Genomic DNA, 24,735 nt, shown 5'->3' on the forward strand with positions numbered 1-24,735 from the left:
TCTTGTTAATCCACTCAGAGGCCGACTCTCTCCCTAGTTACTCTTTTGCCCGTTATGTATTTGTAGCTCTTTGGATTCTCCTTTGCCTTATCTACCAAAACAATTTCGTGTCCCCTTTTTGCCCTCCTGATTTCTCTCAACTCTACTCCTACACCTTCTATACTCAAGGGATCCACTTGATCCCAGCTGCCTATGCATGTCATGTGCCTTCTACTTCTTCTTGACCAGGGCTTCAATATCCCGAGTCATCCAGGGTTCCCTACTTCTACCGGCCTTGCCCTTTATTCTAAGAGGAATGTGCTTACCCTGAACCCTGATTAACACACTTTTGAAAGCCTCCCACTTATCAGACGTTCCTTTGCCTTCCCACAGACTCTCCCCGTTCCCCCTCACCTCCCAGCTAACTATTGAAAGTTCCTGCCTGATGCCATCAAAATTGGCCTTGCCACAATGACATGTTAAGCCAACTGATCTGTAGTTCCCTGCTTTCTGTCTCCCTCCCTTTTAAATAAAGTTGCATTCGCTATTTTTAAAACTTGTATAACCTTTAATGCAGTTTGTATAACCTTTCACTGTTGCAACGGTATGTTTGCATTTAAAATACATTGGTATATCGTATGAATTCTTTACAATCTGACATGCATGCTTCAAGATATTTTCTTAATCCAATGTCATTTTATTTGGAAAATCTCTAAACAACCAAATTACTCTTACAAAAGTCTACATGAAATATGAATTTTCTGCCATTTGCAGTAGCATACACTTGAGACATTGCTATTTCAATATTATATCAACAAGTTGCACAACTAATACAGGACAAATCTATACATTCATGAAATCCAGATATAGAAATAGTATTTTTCTTTTTTTAAATACATACAAGTATTCCCAAATCTCATCACGTTTCATTCCCTCTTTTCAAATATGTTTAAGTTTTATAGCAGAAACTCGACGTTAAAACACAGTACGTGGTCACGGTTAAAGTGCAATTGTCATTATTAGATTACTAATATTGCTGTTGCACTAAATTACTTCTAATGCAGTTATAACTACAAATTCTACCTGTTTACTATGATCCATCAACATTTAATTTTTAGTTCAATACAAATGGAATTAAATAAAAGGCAGTAAATATTGAAAAGATGTACAATTCTAACCTAAAACTCTGACATGAACTTCATGAAATTATCTATATCCACTGAAAAGCATGTCTTCACAAATTTCCAAAATGAGCAGTACCAAATTTGTACAAGTCTTCAAGAGTGCCCAGCCATCTGCAGTCAACATTTTTATGGCCAAGTTGTTAAAATGATATGCAATTCATCCATTTCTAAAAGAGTGAACTCATTGGGAGTTAGGACACACACTCCCCAGAAATGCAATTTTAAAAAGATACAACTCCCAGTTGGCTCAATGTATTTTCCAGCCCCTGCCTTTTAACTTCAATTCCTGTTCCAACTTTTCATCTGTTGTCCAAAAAAGTGAATCCAATCCAAAGTAAGGCGGCCCCAGTTTGGACACCTGTAGTCTTGTCAGTTCAGATAAACAACTTGTAGTTTCAGTGCAGCTGCAAAAATCCAGCCATCATTTACCATTGGGACACTGATTTTCTTCCTGTGGACACGACCTTAACGACTATTATCCTTATTCAATATGCAATCAAGTATTTTAAATAACTAGGAAGACAGATTATGTTCTGGGCTGCTGCATTTTTGCATCTCGATAATCCTGTCCAACTTTTCAAGGCAGGGTTTGATTAATTTACTCTGTGTATATGCAATTCTAAGTCTGTAAGAGAAAGAGAGAAGAAGAGAGTGTTATTTCACAGCTCAAAGTCTGGCTTTGTTTTTAATTTAACAAGATTGATTGCAAAGCATCACTTCCTCACCTTCTCGAATCACTCTGTTTAAGTACATTAGCATACAGTATTCCCAACATCAAGCTTGCCTCTCCAAAATGGTTAAAATGCTTGTTAATACATTGTGTCATGAACAAGAACTGTGTTAAAGTATATTAGTGGACCCGTTTTAAGCACAATACTGAAGTAAATTCAGATGACATGTACCAAACAAATGCAGTAATCATTTTTTTAGAAAAAAAACTGAGTGGATTACCTAAGGCTTCAAGAACTGAACTTGTATCTACTGCAACATTCCACAAGGCAGTGCAATCCACAATTTGGTGGTGAAGCAGCATAGCACATATACATGCATGCCAAACTAAGGAAGAGTGATTACATGCAAGGCCTCGGATCAATAAGAAAAGCAGTAAGTTTTACTATATTGTGAACTATTTAGTTTGAGAGATACTGTTCAGTTATAGATGAAAGGAGACAATTGGGGAAATATTGTATTGAGTGGCTTCTGCGATTGTTGGGGTTTTTTGGGTAGATTTTCCTCAATTGTTTAGAGTTTCTCTTTGTTTATGACGGGAGAATGAGCCAAATAAATTGACAGAGACAGGAAATTCTTACAGGGGAGCAGGAGCAGTGAAGATTTACCAGCATGCCACCAGACTAAAATGGTTAATTTATGAGGACGGGATGAACAAAAAGTAATGTAATTATGGTATTTAAGATGATTAATGAATTTCATAGGAAAGTTATTCCCTCTCGTGGGATAGTCCAGAACAAGGGGCCATAGCCTTCAAGTCAGAACTCAGCTGTTTAAAGGTAATGTCAGGAAGTACTTTACACAAAAAAAATGGAACTCTTTCTCCCACACCCTTCCCCAAAAACCTACTGGGACTAGTCCATCAACCTCAGAATGATGGGATATAGAACCATGTCAAGTACATAAAGTTAAAGATACAGATCAGTCATGATCTAATTGAATTGCATCACTGTTACCCCACTGCTATTTTCTAAAGTCTATATGGCATAGCAATTTTTGATATGCGAGCCTGGAGAAGTAGCAGCTGCCATTTGACTATGGCAGAGATTCTCAGCAGGAGTAGTGAGGGTGAGTAAAGTGCTGCGATCTATTTATTTATTTATTTAATCCGTTTTTCCGTGGGCTTTTTTCAAGGGTTTAAACTCTGAGGAAGTGGGAGTAGGCTGCAGGGGATTCTGGGAGATTGTGTTTTTTAGTATAAAAGTCACTCTATACAGCGGGCAGCAGGCAGTGGAGTGCGTGGGAAGCTGAGTGAAAGCTGTAAGGGCTTTGGCTCACAGGGCTTAGGCAGAAAGGGTGAGCAGGGGTGAGTTTAATTCATTTTTGCTGTTTCTACCTGGTACTGGCAAGTTATCTAGAGGGGATGGGTGTGCAGGCAGTGCAATGTTCCTCTTGCACTATGTTTGAGGTGAGGGACTCAGTCAGTGTCCCTGCTGATTACACCTGTGGGAAGTGCACCCATCTGCAGCTCCTCCAAAACCGTGTTAGGGAACTGGAGTTGGAGGAACTTAGGATCATTAGGGACGCAGAGGTGGCCATAGACAGAAGCTTTAGGGATACAGTTACTCCGAGGAATGAAAATAGATGGGTGACGGTGAGAGGGGCTGGGAGGATGCAGTCAGTGCAGGGATCCCCTGTGGTCGTTCCCCTTAGCAACAAGTATTCCGCTTTGGATACGACATACCCAGTGGTGAGCCACAGTGAGAGGATCGCCAGCACTGTGTCCGTCTCCGTGGCTTGGGAGGGTAAGGAGGAGAACGGGAGGGCAATAGTTATTGGGGACTCGTTAGTTAGAGGGATAGATAGGAGGTTCTGTGGCAGCAAAAGAGACTCGAGGATGGTATGTTGCCGACCAGATGCCAGGGTACGTGACGTCTCGGACCGTGTCTTCCGGATTCTTAAGGGGGAGGGGAAACAGTCACAAGTCGTGGTACACATTGGTACCAATGACATAGGTAAGAGAAGGGACGGGGATTTAAAACAGGAATTTCGGGAGCTGGGCTGCAAGCTGAGAGCCAAGACAAAACATGTGGTCATCTCTGGTACGTTACCGGTGCCACGTGATAGCGAGTTGAGGAACAGGGAGAGAGTGCAGTTAAACATGTGGTTGCAGGGATGGTGTAGGAGGGAGGGTTTCAGATACATGGATAATTGGAACACATTCTGGGGAAGGTGGGACCTGTACAAACAGGACGGGGTGCACCTGAACCAGAGGGGCACCAATATCCTGGGAGGGAAATTTGATACGGCTCTTCAGGGGGGTTTAAACTAATTTGTCTGGGGAGTGGGAAAAGGAGTTGTAGTCCAGAAGTCAGTGTTGAGGGTGGTGAGGTATTGGGGAAGGTATCAAGGTCAAGGGTGGATACTGGTAGACAGGAAGGTGGGTTGAAGTGTGTCTACTTCAATGCAAGGAGCATCCGGAACAAAGTAGATGAACTTGGGGCGTGGATTGGTACTTGGGACTACGATGTTGTGGCCATTACGGAGACGTGGGTAGAACAAGGACAGGAATGGTTGTTGGATGTTCCGGGGTATAGATGTTTCACTAAGTGTAGGGAAGCTGGTAAAAGAGGTGGAGTGGCAGCATTGTTAATCAAGGATAGTTTAACAGCTGCGGAAAGGCACTTCGAGGGGGATCTGCACACTGAGGTAATATGGGCCGAAGTTAGAAATAGGAAAGGAGCGGTCACGTTGTTAGGAGTTTACTATAGGCCCCCAAATAGTATTAGAGATGTGGAGGAAGAAATTGCTAAGCAGATTATGGATATGTGTGGGGGTCACAGGGTAGTTGTCATGGGGGACTTTAACTTTCCAAATATTGATTGGAACCTTTGTAGGTCAAATAGTTTGGATGGGGCAGTTTTTGTGCAGTGTGTGCAGGAGGGTTTCCTGACACAATATGTGGATACAAGAGGTGAGGCCACATTGGATTTGGTACTGGGAAATGAACCAGGCCAAGTGTTAGATTTGGTTGTGGGAGAGCACTTTGAAGATAGTGACCACAATTCGGTGTCTTTTGTTATTGCAATGGAGAGGGATAGGGCCGTACGGCAGGGCAAGGTTTACAAGTGGGGGAGAGGTAATTATGATGCGATTAGGCAAGAATTAGGGGGCATAAGATGGGAACAGAAACTGTCAGGGAAAGGCACTAATGAAAAGTGGAACTTTTTCAAGGAACAAATACTGGGTGTCCTTGATAGGTATGTCCCTGTCAGGCAGGGAGGAAATGGCCAAGTGAGGGAACCATGGTTCACAAAAGAGGTGGAATGTCTTGTGAAAAGGAAGAGGGAAGCTTATGTAGGGATGAGGAAACAAGGTTCAGATGGCTCGATTGAGGGTTACAAGTTAGCAAGGAACGAGCTGAAAAAGGGGCTTAGGAGAGCTAGGAGGGGACATGAGAAGTCCTTGGCGGGTTGGATCAAGGAAAACCCCAAGGCTTTTTACTCTTATGTGAGGAATAAAAGAATGACCAGGGTGAGGTTAGGGCCGGTCAAGGACAGTAGTGGGAACTTGTGTATGGAGTCAGTAGAGATAGGCGAGGTGATGAATGAATACTTTTCTTCAGTGTTCACCAAGGAGAGGGGCCATGTTTTTGAGGAAGAGAAGGTATTACAGGCTAATAGGCTGGAGGAAATAGTTGTTCGGAGGGAGGATGTACTGGCAGTTTTGAATAAACTGAAGGTCGATAAGTCCCCTGGGCCTGATGAAATATATCCTAGGATGCTTTGGGAGGCAAGGGATGAGATTGCAGAGCCTTTGGCTTTGATCTTTGGGTCCTCACTGTCCACGGGGATGGTGCCAGAGGACTGGAGAGTGGCGAATGTTGTTCCTCTGTTTAAGAAAAGGAATAGAAATGACCCTGGTAATTATAGACCGGTTAGTCTGACTTCGGTGGTTGGTAAATTGATGGAAAAGGTCCTTAGGGATGGGTTTTACGACCATTTAGAAAGATGCGGATTAATCCGGGATAGTCAGCACGGATTCGTGAAGGGCAAGTCATGCTTCACAAATTTGATAGAATTTTTTGAGGAGGTAACTAAGTGTGTTGATGAAGGTAGGGCAGTTGATGTCATATACATGGATTTTAGTAAGGCATTTGATAAGGTCCCCCATGGTCGGCTTATGATGAAAGTAAAGAGGTGTGGGATAGAGGGAAAGTTGGCAGATTGGATAGGTAACTGGCTATCTGATCGAAGACAGAGGGTGGTGGTGGATGGAAAATTTTCGGACTGGAGGCAGGTTGCTAGCGGTGTGCCGCAGGGATCAGTGCTTGGTCCTCTGCTCTTTGTGATTTTTATTAATGACTTAGAGGAGGGGGCTGAAGGGTGGATCAGTAAATTTGCTGATGACACCAAGATTGGTGGAGTAGTGGATGAGGTGGAGGGCTGTTGTAGGCTGCAAAGAGACATAGATAGCTTGCAAAGCTGGGCTGAAAAATGGCAAATGGAGTTTAACCCTGATAAATGCGAGGTGATTCATTTTGGTAGGACTAATTTAAATGTGGATTTACAGGGTCAAAGGGAGGGTTCTGAAGACTGTGCAGGAACAGAGAGATCTTGGGGTCCATATCCACAGATCTCTAAAGGTTGCCACTCAAATGGATAGAGCTGTGAAGAAGGCCTATAGTGTGTTAGCTTTTATTAACAGGGGGTTGGAGTTTAAGAGCCGTGGGGTTATGCTGCAACTGTACAGGACCTTGGTGAGACCACATTTGGAATATTGTGTGCAGTTCTGGTCACCTCACTATGAGGAGGATGTGGAAGCGCTGGAAAGAGTGCAGAGGAGATTTACCAGGATGCTGCCTGGTTTGGAGGGTAGGTCTTATGAGGAAAGGTTGAGGGAGCTAGGGCTGTTCTCTCTGGAGCGGAGGAGGCTGGGGGGAGACTTAATAGAGGTTTATAAAATGATGAAGGGGATAGATAGAGTGAACGTTCAAAGACTATTTCCTCGGGTGGATGGAGCTATTACAAGGGGGCATAACTATAGGGTTCGTGGTGGGAGATACAGGAAGGATATCAGAGGTAGGTTCTTTACGCAGAGAGTGGTTGGGGTGTGGAATGGACTGCCTGCAGTGATAGTGGAGTCAGACACTTTAGAAACATTTAAGCGGTTATTGGATAGGCACATGGAGCACACCAGGATGATAGGGAGTGGGATAGTTTGATCTCGGTTTCAGATAAAGCTCGGCACAACATCGTGGGCCGAAGGGCCTGTTCTGTGCTGTACTGTTCTATGGGTATTGTCAGCTCAATTCTTTGCTTTCACGGCATATTGCATTTAAGCCAATGCTGGTCTTGAAATATTTGATTAATCCCCCTCCTCAGCCCAGGTGAGAGCAAGCCGTAACTTTGTCTCACCAGTTGAAATTTGGCAACTCAGCAACTTCCTGGTTTGTGTGGCTGAGTTCCATTCTTCCCAGTAAACACTCCAACTGAGAATTCAGGGAAACAGTTTTGTTCATCAGGAGAAAAGGTGCAAATCTATACTCAACATGATGGCTTCCTTTGCATGTATGTGTTATACAGTGAGATACTCAATACAACTTTATAGGAGGCAAAAGGTGTGGCAAGCAAGTTTGTTTAAAAATTAATATCCTTGTTATACTGGGAAAGAGAGACAGCTAAAGACCCAACAATTTCCTTTGTTATCCAAGTTTGGGTTGGGAAAGGGGACATGAAGAAAACAAGAGTTACTACAATTCAGTAACCCCTGATGAATGAATATTAAGGCACGGGTGGGATGTGGCTAGGTGATTTTTGCATCAAAATAGCCTGTTGAGATACCCAGATCCCGACAGGGGTGGGGGGGGGGGGGGGAAAGAGTAAAGAACCAATTTGACAGAAAAGTTACAAGAAAATTAGAAATTTAAAAGATAAAGAAAAAGGTCAATCTTCATGTTCAACTGAAGCCACACAAGACATTCCTAATGAGTTGCTTCGTGACATTACTGGAGGAGAGAGGGGAGGCAGGAACTGAGAAAGTAAACAAGAACAAAAACTTAATCCATGTGACCTAAAGTGAAATAGAATACAGGACTTTCAAGCTACCTTCAAAGCCATTCCAAAGTCAATCCCAGAGAAACCACCATCGCTTAGCCATTTAGAATAACACTCAACATTACAAAAAAAAACAATTTTCAAATTCAGAAAATCTCTCAAAATTCTGTAATAGATTTAATTACAAAAGGAGCATAGAGAGGTACCTTTTCTTAAGCTGCTTATACTTCTCCAAATCCAAGCAGCTTCTCTGCAAGCTAGTCATGCACTGAACAGCTAAAGCAGTAAAACATTGTTGCGTGCATTCGTTATGGAAGCTATTATCCCACTGAGGAAGTTCACTTGTACATCTCCAGGCAATTAGTACATAGTCTAATGCAGTTTCCCAGCACTCTGCTTGAAGTAATAGTCTCCCTTGTTCCAGGCAGGTTTTCTGCAAGGCAATAAAATGTGATGCATTAACAGTATTTCCAAAAGTCACTTTTCTCTTGATCCAGAATTTGCACATGCCCATCAGTTAAACTTGACAGCATCTTTCCATTGAGAACAATTGATAGAAAATACAATTCGAGCATAGAAAAAAAAGATTCCTAATGTCTTGCAGTGCAGGTCTTGTAATGCAGGTTAGGTTGATTGGCCATGCTAAAAATTGCCCTTAGTGTCCTGAAATGCGTAGGTTAGAGGGATTAGTGGGTAAATATGTAGGAATATGGGGGTAGTGCCTGGGTGGGATTGTGGTCGGTGCAGACTCGATGGGCCGAATGGCCTCTTTCTGTACTGTAAGAACATAAGAAATAGGAGCAGGAGTAGGCCATCTAGCCCCTCGAGCCTGCCCCGCCATTCAATAAGATCATGGCTGATCTGACGTGGATCAGTACCACTTACCCGCCTGATCCCCATAACCCTTAATTCCCTTACCGATCAGGAATCCATCCATCCGCGCTTTAAACATATTCAGCGAGGTAGCCTCCACCACCTCAGTGGGCAGAGAATTCCAGAGATTCACCACCCTCTGGGAGAAGAAGTTCCTCCTCAACTCTGTCTTAAACCGACCCCCCTTTATTTTGAGGCTGTGTCCTCTAGTTTTAACTTCCTTACTAAGTGGAAAGAATCTCTCCGCCTCCACCCTATCCAACCCCCGCATTATCTTATAAGTCTCCATAAGATCCCCCCTCATCCTTCTAAACTCCAACGAGTACAAACCCAATCTCCTCAGCCTCTCCTCATAATCCAAACCCCTCATCTCCGGTATCAACCTGGTGAACCTTCTCTGCACTCCCTCCAATGCCAATATATCCTTCCTCATATAAGGGGACCAATACTGCACACAGTATTCCAACTGCGGCCTCACCAATGCCCTGTACAGGTGCATCAAGACATCCCTGCTTTTATATTCTATCCCCTTCGCAATATAGGCCAACATCCCATTTGCCTTCTTGATCACCTGTTGTACCTGCAGACTGGGCTTTTGCGTCTCATGCACAAGGACCCCCAGGTCCCTTTGCACGGTAGCATGTTTTAATTTGTTTCCATTGAGATAGTAATCCCATTTGTTATTATTTCCTCCAAAGTGTATAACCTCGCATTTCTCAACGTTATACTCCATTTGCCATATCCTCGCCCACTCACTCAGCCTGTCCAAATCTCTCTGCAGATCTTCTCCGTCCTCCACACGATTCACTTTTCCACTTATCTTTGTGTCGTCTGCAAACTTCGTTACCCTACACTCCGTCCCCTCCTCCAGATCATCTATATAAATGGTAAATAGTTGCGGCCCGAGTACCGATCCCTGCGGCACGCCACTAGTTACCTTCCTCCAACCGGAAAAACACCCATTTATTCCGACTCTTTGCTTCCTGTCGGATAGCCAGTCCCCAATCCACTTTAACACACTACCCCCAACTCCGTGTGCCCTAATCTTCTTCAGTAGCCTTTTATGGGGCACCTTATCAAACGCCTTTTGGAAATCCAAAAACACCGCATCCACCGGTTCTCCTCCATCAACCGCCCTAGTCACATCTTCATAAAAATCCAACATGTTCGTCAAGCACGACTTTCCCCTCATGAATCCATGCTGCGTCTGATTGATCGAACCATTTCTATCCAGATGCCCTGCTATCTCCTCTTTAATAATGGATTCCAGCATTTTCCCTACTACAGACGTTAAGCTGACCGGCCTATAGTTACCCGCCTTTTGTCTCCTTCCTTTTTTAAACAGCGGCGTAACATTAGCCGTTTTCCAATCAACCGGCACTACCCCAGAATGCAACGAGTTTTGATAAATAATCACTAACGCATCCACTATTACCTCTGACATTTCTTTCAATACCCTGGGATGCATTCCATCCGGACCCGGGGACTTATCCACCTTCAGTCCCATTAGTCTACCCAGCACTGCCTCTCTGGTAACATTAATTGTATTAAGTATTTCTCCTGCTGCCAACCCTCTATCGTTAATATTTGGCAAACTATTTGTGTCCTCCACCGTGAAGACCGACACAAAAAACTTATTTAAAGACTCAGCCATATCCTCATTTCCCACTATTAACTCCCCCCTCTCGTCCTCCAAGGGTCCAACATTCACTCTAGCCACTCTATTCCTTTTTATATATTTATAAAAACTTTTACTATCATTTTTTATATTAATTGCTAGCCTAGCTTCATAGTCTATCCTTCCTTTCTTTATCGCTTTCTTAGTCTCTCTTTGTTGTTTCTTAAATTTTTCCAATCACTTGTTTCTCCACTATTTTTGGCCACTCTGTACGCAGCTGTTTTTATTTTAATACTCTCCTTTATTTCCTTCGTTATCCACGGCTGGTTCTCCCTTTTCTTACAATCCTTGTTTTTTGCTGGAATATATTTTTGCTGAGAACTGAAAAGGATCTCCTTAAAAATCCTCCACTGTTCCTCAGCTATCCTACCTGCCAGCCTGCTCTCCCAGTCTACCTTAGCCAATTCATCCCTCATCCTATCATATTTCCCTCTGTTCAAACAGAGGACACTGGTTTGGGACCAAACTTTCTCCTCTTCCATCTGAATCAGAAATTCGACCATATTGTGGTCACTAGACCCAAGAGGGTCCTTCACAATAAGATCCTTAATTCTACCTACCCCGTTACACAATACCAGATCCAAAATAGCTCGTTCCCTCGTCGGTTCCGTAACATGCTGTTCAAGGAAACTATCCCGACAGCATTCTAAGAACTCTTCCTCCATTCCACCCTTACCGACTTGAGTCTGCCAGTCAATGTGCATGTTGAAGTCCCCCATGATTATTGCCGTTCCGTTTTTACACGCATCCCTTATCTGCTTGTTTATAGCCCTCCCTACCTCAACATTATTATTTGGGGGCCTATATACCACACCTACTAGTGTCTTTCTCCCTCTACTATTCCTCATCTCTACCCATAATGATTCCACGTTTTGTTCCTCAGAGCCTATGTCATCCCTCAGTACTACCCTGATATTATCTCTTATTAATAGCGCGACCCCACCACCTTTTCCTTCCTGTCTATTCTTCCTAAACGCCTGATACCCCTGGATATTCATCTCCCAGTCCTGGTCACCTTTCAGCCACGTTTCTGTAATGGCCACTAGATCGTACCCACTCGTGCTGATTTGCACCATCAACTCATTTACCTTGTTCCGAATGCTTCGTGCATTCAGGCAAAGTGTCCTTATTCCAGCTTTTATCTGGACCCGCTTTGATGAGTCGCGAACACCCTCTCCCTCTACTCCCTTATCTAAATTACCGCCTTCATTCACTTGCACCCTCTCCTCTACCATTAATTTTGTAATTCCCCTTACCCCTGCATCCTCCACCCCATCAATTAGTTCCTTGATCCTAGTCAACTCTTCTAGCTCCCCTCCCCCCAACCTATCTAGTTTAAATTCTCCCCAGTAACCTTCGCCAACCTACCGGCCAGGATATTGGTCCCCGTGTGATTCAAGTTCCACCCGTTTTTTGTATACAGATCACCCCTGCCCCTAAAGAGGTCCCAATGGTCCAGGAACCTGAATCCCTGCCCCCTGCACCAGTCCCTCAGCCACACATTCATCTTCCACCTCACTCCATTCCTGCCCTCACCTTCCCGTGGCACAGGCAGTAATCCTGAGATTACTACCTTTGCTTTCCTCTTTCTCAGCTGTCTCCCTAATTCCCTGTACTCCCTTTTCATGACCCCTTCTCCCTTCCTACCCACATCAGCGGTACCAATATGTACCGCTACCTCAGGCTCCTCTCCCTCCCACCTCAGGATTTCCGGGACGCGACTAGCGACATCCTGGATCCCGGCCCCAGGGAGGCAGACCACCATGCGAGAATCCCGCCTACCTCCGCAGAAACGCCTGTCTGTCCCCTTCACCATCGAGTCCCCGATTAATACCGCCTTCCTCCTCTTTTCCTTAGCCCTCTGAGTTACAGGGCTGGACTCCACTGCGGAGACACGGCCACTGCTGCTTCCCCCAGGCGGGCTGTCCCCCCCAGCAGTACTCAAGCAGGAGTACTTGTTGTGCAGGGGCAAATCCACTGGGGTGCTCTCAACCACCCTAGCCTTACCCTTCCTGGCCATCACCCACTTGGCCTCCTCCCGTTGCCCTGGTGTGACCACCTGATGATAGCTCTTGTCTATCACCTCCTCATTCTCCCTCATCAGCCTAAGATCCTCGAGTATATAAACCTGTAGGGTTTCTATGTTTCAAAGAACAAAGAACAAAGAACAATACAGCACAGGAACAGGCCCTTCGGCCCTCCAAGCCCGCGCCGCTCCCCGGTCCAGGATTGAATCCTGAATCCAGGATCCCCGCCCAATTTTTTCAGCCTATCTACATACCAATATCCTATCCACCGAGCTGTCCCTCACAGCTACGATGCTTTGTTCATTACAACCTATTAACTCACCCCCACCCTCTATTCCAGACCATGTGATCCCCAGGGAGAGGCGAAAACCTAGAGTGAAAAACCCCAGGGCCAATATGGGGAAAAAAAAAAAAATCTGGGAAATTCCTCTCCGACCCCCTGAGGCGATCGAAACGAGTCCAGGAGATCACAATGGCCCTGATCGGAAAATGCTTCCCAACCCTAGTCATTTCCACTTCCATGAACACCATATGAATTCCCTGCCCCCGAGACAGGTTCCCAACTATCCGCAGTCTCGCTCTGTACTGGCACCAGCAAGATGATCATAGAATGAAGCCTTGAAACGAGAAACAAGGAACAATTAGCCCGCGCCGCTCCCTGGTCCAAACTAGACCACTCTTTTGTATCCCTCCATTCCCACTCCGGTCATATAGCTGTCTAGATAAGTCTTAAACGTTCCTAGTGTGTCCGCCTCCACCACCTTGCCCGGCAACACATTCCAGGCCCCCACGACCCTCTGTGTGAAATATGTCCTTCTGATATCTGTGTTAAACCTCCCCCCCTTCAAAGAACAAAGAACAATGCAGCACAGGAAACAGGCCTTCGGCCCTCCAAGCCTGTGCCGCTCCTTGGTCCAACTAGACCAATCGTTTGTATCCCTCCATTCCCAGGCTGCTCATGTGACTATCCAGGTAAGTCTTAAACGATGTCAGCGTGCCTGCCTCCACCACCCTACTTGGCAGCGCATTCCAGGCCCCCACCACCCTCTGTGTAAAAAACGTCCCTCTGATGTCTGAGTTATACTTCGCCCCTCTCAGCTTGAGCCCGTGACCCCTCGTGATCGTCACCTCCGACCTGGGAAAAAGCTTCCCACTGTTCACCCTATCTTTCCCCTTCATAATCTTGTATACCTCTATTAGATCTCCCCTCATTCTCCGTCTTTCCAAGGAGAACAACCCCAGTCTACCCAATCTCTCCTCATAGCTAAGACCCTCCATACCAGGCAACATCCTGGTAAACCTTCTCTGCACTCTTTCCAATGCCTCCACGTCCTTCTGGTAGTGCGGCGACCAGAACTGGACGCAGTACTCCAAATGCGGCCTAACCAGCGTTCTATACAGCTGCATCATCAGACTCCAGCTTTTATACTCTATACCCCGTCCTATAAAGGCAAGCATACCATATGCCTTCTTCACCACCTTCTCCACCTGTGTTGCCACCTTCAAGGATTTGTGGACTTGCACACCTAGGTCCCTCTGTGTTTCTATACTCCTGATGACTCTGCCATTTATTGCATAACTCCTCCCTACATTATTTCTTCCAAAATGCATCACTTCGCATTTATCCGGATTAAATTCCATCTGCCACCTCTCCGCCCAATTTTCCAGCCTATCTATATCCTGCTGTATTGCCCGACAATGCTCTTCGCCATCCGCAATTCCAGCCATCTTTGTGTCATCCGCAAACTTGCTGATTACACCAGTTACACCTTCTTCCAAATCATTTATATATATCACAAATAGCAGAGGTCCCAGTACAGAGCCCTGCGGAACACCACTGGTCACAGACCTCCAGCTGGAAAAAGACCCTTCGACCACTACCCTCTGTCTCCTATGGCCAAGCCAGTTCTCCACCCATCGAGCCACTTCTCCTTGTATCCCATGAGCCTTAACCTTCTTAACCAACCTGCCATGTGGGACTTTGTCAAATGCCTTACTGAAATCCATATAGACGACATCCACGGCCCTTCCTTCATCAACCGTTTTTGTCACTTCCTCAAAAAACTCCACCAAATTTGTAAGGCACGACCTCCCTCTTACAAAACCATGCTGTCTGTCACTAATGAGATTGTTCCGTTCTAAATGCACATACATCCTGTCTCTAAGAATCCTCTCCAACAACTTCCCTACCACGGACGTCAAGCTCACCGGCCTATAATTTCCTGGGTTATCCCTGCTACCCTTCTTAAACAACGGGACCACATTCGCTATCCTCCAATCCTCAGGGACCTCACCCGTGTCCAAAGAAGCGACAAAGATTTCCGTCAGAGGCCCAGCAATTTCCTCTCTCGTCTCCCTGAGCAGTCGAGGATAGATGCCATCAGGCCCTGGGGCTTTGTCAGTTTTAATGTTCCCTAAAAAACCTAACACTTCCTCTCTCGTAATGGAGATTTTCTCTAACGGGTCAACACCTCCCTCCGAGACACTCCCGGTTAACACGCCCCTCTCCTTCGTGAATACCGATGCAAAGTATTCATTTAGGATCTCCCCTATTCCCTTGGGTTCTAAGCATAATTCCCCTCCTTTGTCCCTGAGAGGTCCGATTTTCTCCCTGACAACTCTTTTGTTCCTAACGTACGAATAGAATGCCTTAGGATTCTCCTTAATCCTGCCTGCCAAGAACATCTCGTGCCCTCTTTTTGCCCTTCTAACTCCCCGTTTGAGATCTTTCCTACTCTCTCTGTATTCCTCCAGAGCTCCATCTGTTTTCAGTTGCCTGGACTTAACGTACGCCTCCCTTTTCATTTTAATCAGATCCTCAATTTCCCTGGTTATCCACGGCTCTCGAATCCTACCTTTCCTATCTTTCCTTTTTACAGGCACATGCCTATCCTGCAGCCTTATCAATAGTTCCTTAAAAGACTCCCACATGCCAGACGTGGACTTACCCTCGAACATCCTCTCCCAATCAACATCCACCAATTCCTGCCTAATCCGGCTATAGTCAGCCTTCCCCCAATTTAGCACCCTGCCCGTAGGACAGCACTCATCCTTGTCCATTACTATCCTAAAGTTAACAGAGTTGTGGTCACTATTTGCCACATGTTCCCCTACCGAAACTTTGACGACCTGACCGGGCTCATTTCCCAGAACTAGGTCCAGTATAGCCCCCTCTCTAGTCGGGCTATCTACATACTGTTCCAAAGAACCTTCCAGTACGCATTTTACAAATTCCTCCCCGTCCGGTCCCCCAGCTCTAAGCACTTTCCAGTCTGTGCCAGGGAAATTAAAGTCCCCCACTACAACAACCCTATGTTTTCTGCACCTATCCAGAATCTCCTGACATATCCTTTCCTCCACTTCCCGTGGGCTGTTGGGTGGTCTGTAGTACACCCCCAGCATAGTGACTGCACCCTTCCTGTTTCTGAGTTCCACCCACAGCGACTCAGTACATGACCCCTCTAAGTTGTCTACCCTCTGCACCGCGGTAATATGCTCCTTAACTAATATCGCTACTCCCCCACCTTTTAGCCCCTCCTCTGTCTCGCCTAAAACACTGATACCCCGGAATATTCAGCTGCCAGTCCTGTCCTTCTTTTAACCAAGTTTTCGTCACCGCAACCACATCCAAATTCCGCACACGCATTAAGGCCCTAAGTTCGTCTGTTTTACCCGTTACACTCCTCGCATTGAAGCAGATGCACTCCAGACCTCCAGGCCCAGTCAGGTCCTCCTCCTCCAGAGTGCTCCTCTTCTTAGCTAGCCTTGCCCTGGCCCCCAGCTCGACCCCAGCCTCAGTATTTACTGACCTCCTGTTTTGTTCCCCACCCCCCTGCCACACTAGTTTAAATCCTGCCGAAAAGGATTTTTTTTTATCTTCTTAACATAAATTGCCTTGATAAAGAATAAGAGTTGTGCCTTCATATTTAAAATGTTTAAAACTTTGTGTAAGGCATAAGCAATAAAAAATAGGATTTTTTTTTTGTTTTCCTTTTAATCAGCGGGTGCTGACTGTGGGAGGTAACTGGGGCACCCAGAGGAAACCCACACAGACACGGGGTGCATGTGCAAACTCCATACAGACAGTGTCCCAAGCCGGGAATCAAATCCAGGTCCCTGACACTGTGAGGCAGCAGTGCTAACCACTGCGCCACCCGATTAGCAAGGGGAAAATGGTTGGCAGGGGGCTTGGAAGTATTGATGCCGAATTCATACATACAGTTGATGTTGAGTCAACCCATGAGGTTGCAGGTACATGTAAGACTTACATCAGAGTGGGGAAAGAGAAGCCCCATTCCACCCGAGATTAGCATTTGAACCCATGGTGTTTCTAATTTATATTGAACGCTTCAGTTCTGTAGCTGGTCAGTCAGATTCACAAATACAACCATGTCAAATGGTGCTGTTGAATCTGAGGCAATAAAAAGAAAAGTGGGAAAAACAAAAATAAATGAAATTTAATAACTACTGAACATGGAAGGGGAAAAGGTAACCCAAGCATTCAGTGAATTAAAATAGCTAAAAAGGATGAGGGTGAAAGACTGCAGGCTTTTAGAAGCCAGCAGGAGTCAACTGGCAAGTTACTGCAAAGTAGATAGAATGCTGAACTATAAAGCCGAAGAGAGAGATTGCAAGCTTTTCATACTGAGTTCCAGGAAATGGAACAAAATTCTAGCTACGGAAATGGAAGTAAAAATCCTGCAAAATAGATCGATGTTATGATTTATTGAGGGCAGAGAAACAAAACCAAAATCATTTTGGATGCCAAGATTGACAAAGTGACTTGGTCATCGTTTATCTGTCCTATAACCCTGAAGTGGGGGATACGAGTGCACAGAATAGGCTCGTAGCAAACAGAACTGGAATAGGCATATAAATACTGTGGAGAGCAGGTCAGAGGCTGGGAATTCTGTGGCGAGTAAGTCACTTCCTGACACCCCAAAGCCCGTCTACAAAGCACAAGTCAGGAGTGTGATTGAACATGATCCACTTGCCTGGATGAGTGCAGCTGCAACTACACAAGAAGTTTGACAACATTCAGGACAAACTAGCCCACTTGATTGGCATCCCATCCACAAACATTCACTTCCTCCACCACTGACACACAGTGAAAGCGGTGTACCATCTACAAGTTGCACTACAGGAACTCATGGCTCCTTAGACAGTAATGTTCAAACCCACAACCGCTACATCAAAGCAAGGGCTACATCCATGATCCCCTCTTAAGTCATTCACCATCCAACTCCCTTCATTGTTGCTGGGTCAAAATCCTGAACATCCCTCTCCCAGTGTACACTATGTGGACTGCAGAGCTTCAAGGAGGCAGCTCACCACTACTCTCTCAAGGGCAATTAGGGATGGACAATGAATGTTGGCCTAATCAGTGGCATTCAACCCATGAACAAATATATATATTTTTTTAAATCAGCAGGAGATTTCCTTTCTCATGTTTAACTTGATGCAGCAAGACTTCATGGGGCTGGAGCCAATGTTAAAGGACTCCGAGGGATTCTCCCTCCTGACTCTACACTATTGTGCTGCGACTTCTGGTGGATCTTGCCAGTAGAACAGCTCTGGGATAGTGCCAAAGGTGTCTAGGACAATAGCTGCAAGGTACGATTCCGCGAGTAAGACCGTCAGATTGTAGCTTGACTAGTCTGCAGGACAGCACTCAATTTTGGCACAAGTTGGAGAGGATTTTGCAGGATCAACTGGGCAGGGTGTGCCTTGTTGTTTGTGGAGTCTAGGTTGATGTCGGATGGTCTATTCATTCTTGACTTTTCTGTAGTGGTTTGATGTCCTGATGAGCATTCACAGACCTTGGCTGGAATGTACATGTAATGAAAATAGGTTTAAGCATTACAATCAAATAGCCTGCTGCATATAAATGGCTGCACAAGGTGAGTGAATAACTGATTATTGGCAGCTATGAAATATCAAAGTATAATTTTTACATTAGAACGGGTAAAAAAATTGAATGAAATGCAAATCCATTTTGTTGATGTTCTAAATGATTTTGGTGTAGAATACAAACCTTAAAAGCCTGAAGATGGATATGTGCTTTACGGTAGCAGTATGCATCTCTATTGGAACCCAAACGCCATCGAGGTATTGATCGGTACATGTTGATTTTACTCAACTCTAGCTGTTCCTGGGCAAACTTCAAATTCAATGATGGAAGAACCAATTTCAAGTCCTGTTTCATGAAAAAAAAAGTCTCTCTGAACTAAACCCATATTTATTCATAAACTGAAACCTTTTGTCAAAGCATAGTTATGAAAGCGAAGCACAGGGTACACAATGAAGTACTAAGAGTACTGTTGCAATTCAAGTACATACCTCTTCATCAAGTTCTGGATATCTGTGCAATAAAAGAGTGCGTACAAGCTGGGATGAGGCTAGGTCATTCAGTTGGAATTCTAAACTTGCATCTGGCCTAAAATTCAGTCGCTGTTTCTTGAAAGGCAACTCTAAGGAGGAAGAAAATAAAGCTGAATTTTGCCTCTTTCAAAGAAAGTTGCTGCTTTTTATATTAGATAATGCCTTTTTTGAAAGTATCACGAGATATGGGCATCAATAGCTAGGCCGGAATTCATTGCCCAACCCTAGTTGCCCTCGAGATGGTCGTGGTATGCTGCCTTTTTGAACTGCTGCAAATCATGTGGCGTAGGCACACACATCTGACCCTATGACAGTGAAGGAATGGCAATATATTTCCAAGTCAGGATGGTGAGCGACTTGGAGGGGAACCTCCAGGTAGTGTTGCCATGCATCTGCTGCCCTTGTTCTAGATGGTAGTGGTCATGAGTTTGGAAGGTACTGTCTCAGGAGCCCTGGTTGAGTTTCTGCAGTGCATCCTGTAGATGGTACACACTGCTGCCATTGTTCATCTTTGGCAGAGGAAGTGAATGCCTCTGGATGGGGTGCCAATCTGCTGGGCTGCTTTGTCACGGATAGCGTGCAGCTTTGAGTGTTGTTGGAACAGCACTATTTCAGGCAAGTGAGAGTATTCCATCACACTAATGCAAACAGACAAAATAGGAGCAGAAGTAGGCCATTTGGCCCAGTGACGAGACAAAAGATTTGCGTCAGAGGCCCAGCGATTTCATCTCTCGTCTCCCTGAGCAGCCTTGGATAGATTCCATCAGGCCTTGGGGATTTGTCAGTCTTTATATTCCCCAAAAAACCTAACACTTCCTCCCTTGTAATGGAGATTTTCTCTAAGGGGTCAACACTCCCCTCCGAGACACTCCCAGTCAACACATCCCTCTCCTTTGTGAATACCGACGCAAAGTATTCATTTAGGATCTCCCCATCTCCTTTGGTCTCTAAGCATAATTCCCCACTTTTGTTCCTGAGAGGTCCGATTTTTTCCCTGACAACCCTTTTGCTTCGAACGTATGAATAAAATGCCTTGGGATTCTCCTTAATCCTGTCTGCCAAGGACATTTCGTGACCCCTTTTTGCCCTTCTAATTCCTCGTTTAAGTTCTTTCCTACTTTCTTTGTATTCCTCCAGAGCTCCCTCCGTTTTTAGCTGCCTGGACCTAACGTACGCCACTCTTTTCTTTATGACCAATCACTCAATTTCCCTGGTTATCCACAGTTCTCGAATCCTACCCTTCCTATCCTTTTTTTACAGGCACATGCCTATCCTGCAGCCCTAACAACTGTTCCTTAAAAGACTCCCACATGCCAGATGTGGATTTACCCTCAAACAGCCTCTCCCAATCAACAGCTGCCAAATTCTGCCTAATCCCACTAAAGTTGGCCTTCCCCCAATCCAACACCTTACCCTTGGGACACCACTCATCCTTTTCCATCACTATCCTAAAGCTAACAGAATTGTGGTCACTATTTGCCACATGTCTCCTACCAAAACTTTGAAGAACTGACCGGGCTCATTCCCCAGTACCAGGTCCAGTATAGCCCCCTCTCTAGTCGGGCTATCTACATATTGTTCCAAAGAACCTTCCTGTACGCATTTTACAAATGCCTCCCCATTCAGACTCCCAGCCCTACGCGATTTCCAGTCTATACCAGGGAAATTGAAGTCTCCCACTACAACAACCCTATTTTTCCTGCACCTATCCATTATCTCCTGACATATCCGTTCTTCCACTTCCCTTGGGCTGTTGGGGGGCCTGTCGTATACCCCCAACATAGTGACAGCGCCCTTCCTGTTTCTGAGCTCCACCCACAGTGACTCGTTACACGACCCCGCTGAATTGTCCTCCCTCTGCACCGCTGTAATATGCTCTCTAACTAATACTGCTACTCCCCCACCTCTTTTGGCCCCTCCTCTGTCTCGCCTAAAACACTTGTACCCCGGAATGTTCAACTGCCAGTCCTGTCCCTCTTTCAACCAAGTCTCTGTCACCTCTGGTCCCAGAGGATTGGAGGATAGCTAATGTGGTCCCGTTATTTAAGAAGGGTAGGAAGGATAACCTGGGAAATTATAGGCCGGTGAGCTTGACGTCCGTGGTCGGGAAGTTGTTGGAGAGGATTCTTAGAGATAGGATGTATGCGCATTTAGAAAGGAATAACATTAACGATAGTCAGCATGGTTTTGAGAGGGAGGTCATGCCGCACTAACCTGGTGGAGTTTTTTGAAGAAGTGACTAGAATGGTTGACGAGGGAAGGGCCGTGGATGTCGTCTATATGGACTTTAGTAAAGCGTTTGACAAAGTCCCTCATGGTAGGTTGGTGCAAAAGGTTGGATCTCATGGATAAAGGGGGAGGTGGCTAGATGGGTGGAGAACTGGCTTGGTCACAGAAGACAGGGAGTGGTAGTGGAAGGGTCTTTTTCCGGCTGGATGCCTGTGACTAGTGGTGTTCCGCAGGGCTCTGTATTGGGACCTCTGCTGTTTGTGATTTATATAAACGATCTGGAAGAAGGTGTAACTGGGGTGATCAGTAAGTTTGCAGACGACATGAAAATGGCTGGACTTGCAGATAGTGAGGAACATTGTCAGAGGCTACAGAAGGATATAGATAGAATCATAGAAACCCTACAATGCAGAAGGAGGCCATTCGGCCCATCGAGTCTGCACCGACCACAATCCCACCCAGGCCCTACCCCCACATATTTTACCCACTAATCCCTCTAACCTACGCATCCCAGGACTCTAAGGGGCAATTTTTTTTAACCTGGCCAATCAACCTAACCCGCACATCTTTGGACTGTGGGAGGAAACCGGAGCACCCGGGGGAAACCCACGCAGACACGAGGAGAATGTGCAAACTCCACACAGACAGTGACCCGAGCCGGGAATCGAACCCGAGACCCTGGAGCTGTGAAGCAGCAGTGCTAACCACTGTGCTACCATGCCGCCCATGCAGAGGCTGGAAATTTGGGCAAAGAAATGGCAGATGGAGTTCAATCCAGATAAATGCGAAATGATGCATTTTGGTAGAACTAACGTAGGGGGGAGCTATATGATAAATGACAGAACCATAAAGGGTGTAGCTACGCAGAGGGACCTGGGTGTGCAAGTCCACAGATCCTTGAAGGTGACGTCATAGGTGGAGAAGGTAGTGAATAAGACATATGGCATGCTTGCCTTTATAAGACGGGGCATACAGTATAAAAGTTGGGGTCTGATGTTGCAGTTGTATAGAACGTTGGTTCGGCCGCATTTGGAATACTGCGCCCAATTCTGGTCGCCACACTACCGGAAGGACGTGGAGGCTTTAGAGAGAGTGCAGAGGAGGTTTACCAGGATGTTGCCTGGTATGGAAGGGCTTAGTTATGAAGAGAGATTGGGTAAACTGGGGTTGTTCTCACTGGAAAGACGGGAGGATGAGGGGGTGACCTAATAGAGGTGTATAAAATTATGAAAGGCTATAGGGTGAACGGTGGGAAGCTTTTTCCCAGGTCGGTGGTGACGTTCACGAGGGGTCATAAGTTCAAGGTGGGGGGTGGGGAGGGAGGTGGGGAAGAGGTTTAACACGGATATCAGAAGGACGTATTTTACACAGAGGGTGGTGGGGGCCTGGAATGCGCTGCCGGGCAAGGTGGTGGAGGCGGACACACTGGGAACATTTAAGATTTATCTAGATAGCCACATGAACGGAGTGGGAATGGAGGGATACAAAAGAATGGTCTAGTTTGGACCAGGGAGCGGCGCGGGCTTGGAGGGCCAAAGGGCCTGTTCCTGTGCTGTATTGTTCTTTGTATGATACCAAGATTTGTGGCATAGGGGACAGTGAAGAAAGTTGTCTCCAATTGCAACAGGATCTTGATCAATTGGGCCAGTGGGCTGACAAATGGCAGATGGAGTTTAATTTAGATAAATGCGAGGTGATGCATTTTGGTAGACTGAACCAGGGCAGGACTTACTCAGTTAATGGTAGGGTGTTGGGGAACAAAGAGATCTAGGGGTACATATTCATAGCTCCTTGAACGTGTAGTCACAGGTGGACAGAGTGGTGAAGAAGGCATTCAGCATACTTGGTTTCATCAGTCAGAACATTGAATACAGGAGTTGGGATGTCTTGTTGAAGGTGTACAGACATTGGTAAGGCCACACTTGAAAGACTGTGTACAGTTCTGGTCACCTTATTATAGAAAGGATATTATTAAACTAGAAAGAGTGCAGAAAAGATTTACTGGGATGCTACCGGGACTTGATGGTTTGAGTTATAAGTCAATAGCAGAAAATAGACTGGGGCTATTTTCTCTGGAGCGTAGAAGGCGGAGGGGTGATCTTATAGCAGTCTATAAAATAATGAGGGGCACAGATCAGCTTGATAGTCAATATCTTTTCCCAAAGGTAGAGGAGTCTAAAACTAGAGGGCATAGGTTAATGGTGAGAGGAGAGAGATACAAAAGTGTCCAGAGGGGCAATTTTTTCCACAAAGGGTGGAGTGTGTCTGGAACAAGCTGCCAGAGGTAGTAGAGGTGGGTACAATTTTGTCTTTTAAAAAGCATTTAGACAGTAACATGGGTAGAGAGATATGGGCCAAATGCAGGCAATTGGGATTAGCTTAGGGGTTTAAAAAAAAAGGGCAACATGGACAAGTTGGGCCGAAGGGCTTGTTTCCATGCTGTAAACCTCTGACTCTAGTTGAGAGAACCCTTGGGGATAAGTGACCATAATATGGTAGAATTCTGTCAAGGTGGATAATGATGTAATTGATTCTGAGCAAAGGGTCCTGAATCTCAATAAAGGTAACTATGATGGTATGAGGCATGAATTGGCCATGATGGACTGGGAAATACTGAAAGGAAAGACAGGCAAATGCAGGCATTTAAGGAACAAATAGGTGAGCTCCAGAAGTTGTTTATTCCTTTTGGCGCAAGAGTGGTAAGGCAATTGTGGCCAAACCATGGCTTACAAGGGAAATTAGATAGTATCAGATTCAAGGAAGAAGCATACAAATTGGCAAGAAAAAGCAATAGGCCTGAGGATTGGGAGCAGTTTAAAATTCAGCAAAGGTAGGAAAAATAGAATAGGAAAGTAAGCTAGTGGCGAACATAAAAGCTAACGGTAAAAATTTCTATAGATATGTAAAGAAAAAAAGAATGACAAAAAAGAATGTAGGCCCCTTACAGTCAGAAACGGGAGAATTCATAATGGGGAATAAAGAAATAGCTGAGGAATTAAATTTAAAAATTGCTTCAGTCATCAAAGGAAGACATGAATAATGTACCAGAAGTGCAGAGAGAAACATGTTTTAGTGAGGAGCTGAAGGAAATCAGCATTAGTAGAGAAATGGTTTGGGGGAAATTGATGGAATTGAAGGCGGATAAATCTCCAGGTCCTGATAACCTTCATCCCAGAGTACTTAAGGAAGTGGCCCTGGAAATAGTAGATCCATTGGTGATTATTTTCCAAAATTCTTTGAACTCTGGAACAGTTCCTACAGATTGGAGGATAGCTAATGTAAGCCCACTATTCGAAAAGGGAGGCAAGAGAGAAAACAGGGAACTATAGAACAGTGAGCCTAACGTCAGTACTGGGGAAGTTGCCCAGAAATGTCTATTATCAAAGATTTCATAACTCAGAAGGCAGTGGTATAACCAAAGTCAGCATGGATTTACAAAAGGGAAATCACGCTTGATGAATCTATTGGAATTCTTTGAGGAAGTAACTAGTAGAGTTGACAGAGGAGAACCAGTAGATGTGGTTTATTTAGACTTTCAGAAGGCTTTCGACAAGGTCTCACATAACATACAATGTAAAGTTAAAGCTATGGGATTGCAGGTAATGTCTTGAGATGGATAGAATGCTGGTTAGTAGATAGGACACAAAGACTTGGCATAA

At 45.2% G+C, this 24,735-nt stretch overlaps 1 protein-coding gene across 1 annotated transcript in view; it reads right to left on the reverse strand.

Moving 5' to 3' along the window:
* Window positions 1–531: 531 nt before the first annotated feature.
* Window positions 532–24,735, reverse strand: part of LOC144506573 (uncharacterized) — a 31,999-nt gene continuing 7,795 nt past the window's right edge. The window contains exons 4-7 of the mRNA XM_078232874.1: window positions 18,806–18,936; window positions 18,501–18,662; window positions 8,095–8,321; window positions 532–1,788 (exon numbers count right to left, since the gene is read on the reverse strand). Coding sequence (XP_078089000.1) covers window positions 1,677–1,788; window positions 8,095–8,321; window positions 18,501–18,662; window positions 18,806–18,936 — 632 coding nt within the window. The 3' untranslated portion in view covers window positions 532–1,676. The remainder of the gene's footprint in view (window positions 1,789–8,094; window positions 8,322–18,500; window positions 18,663–18,805; window positions 18,937–24,735) is intronic.

The sequence above is a fragment of the Mustelus asterias genome, chromosome 17 (assembly GCF_964213995.1).
Source record: "Mustelus asterias chromosome 17, sMusAst1.hap1.1, whole genome shotgun sequence".
Taxonomy (NCBI): Eukaryota; Metazoa; Chordata; class Chondrichthyes; order Carcharhiniformes; family Triakidae; genus Mustelus; species Mustelus asterias.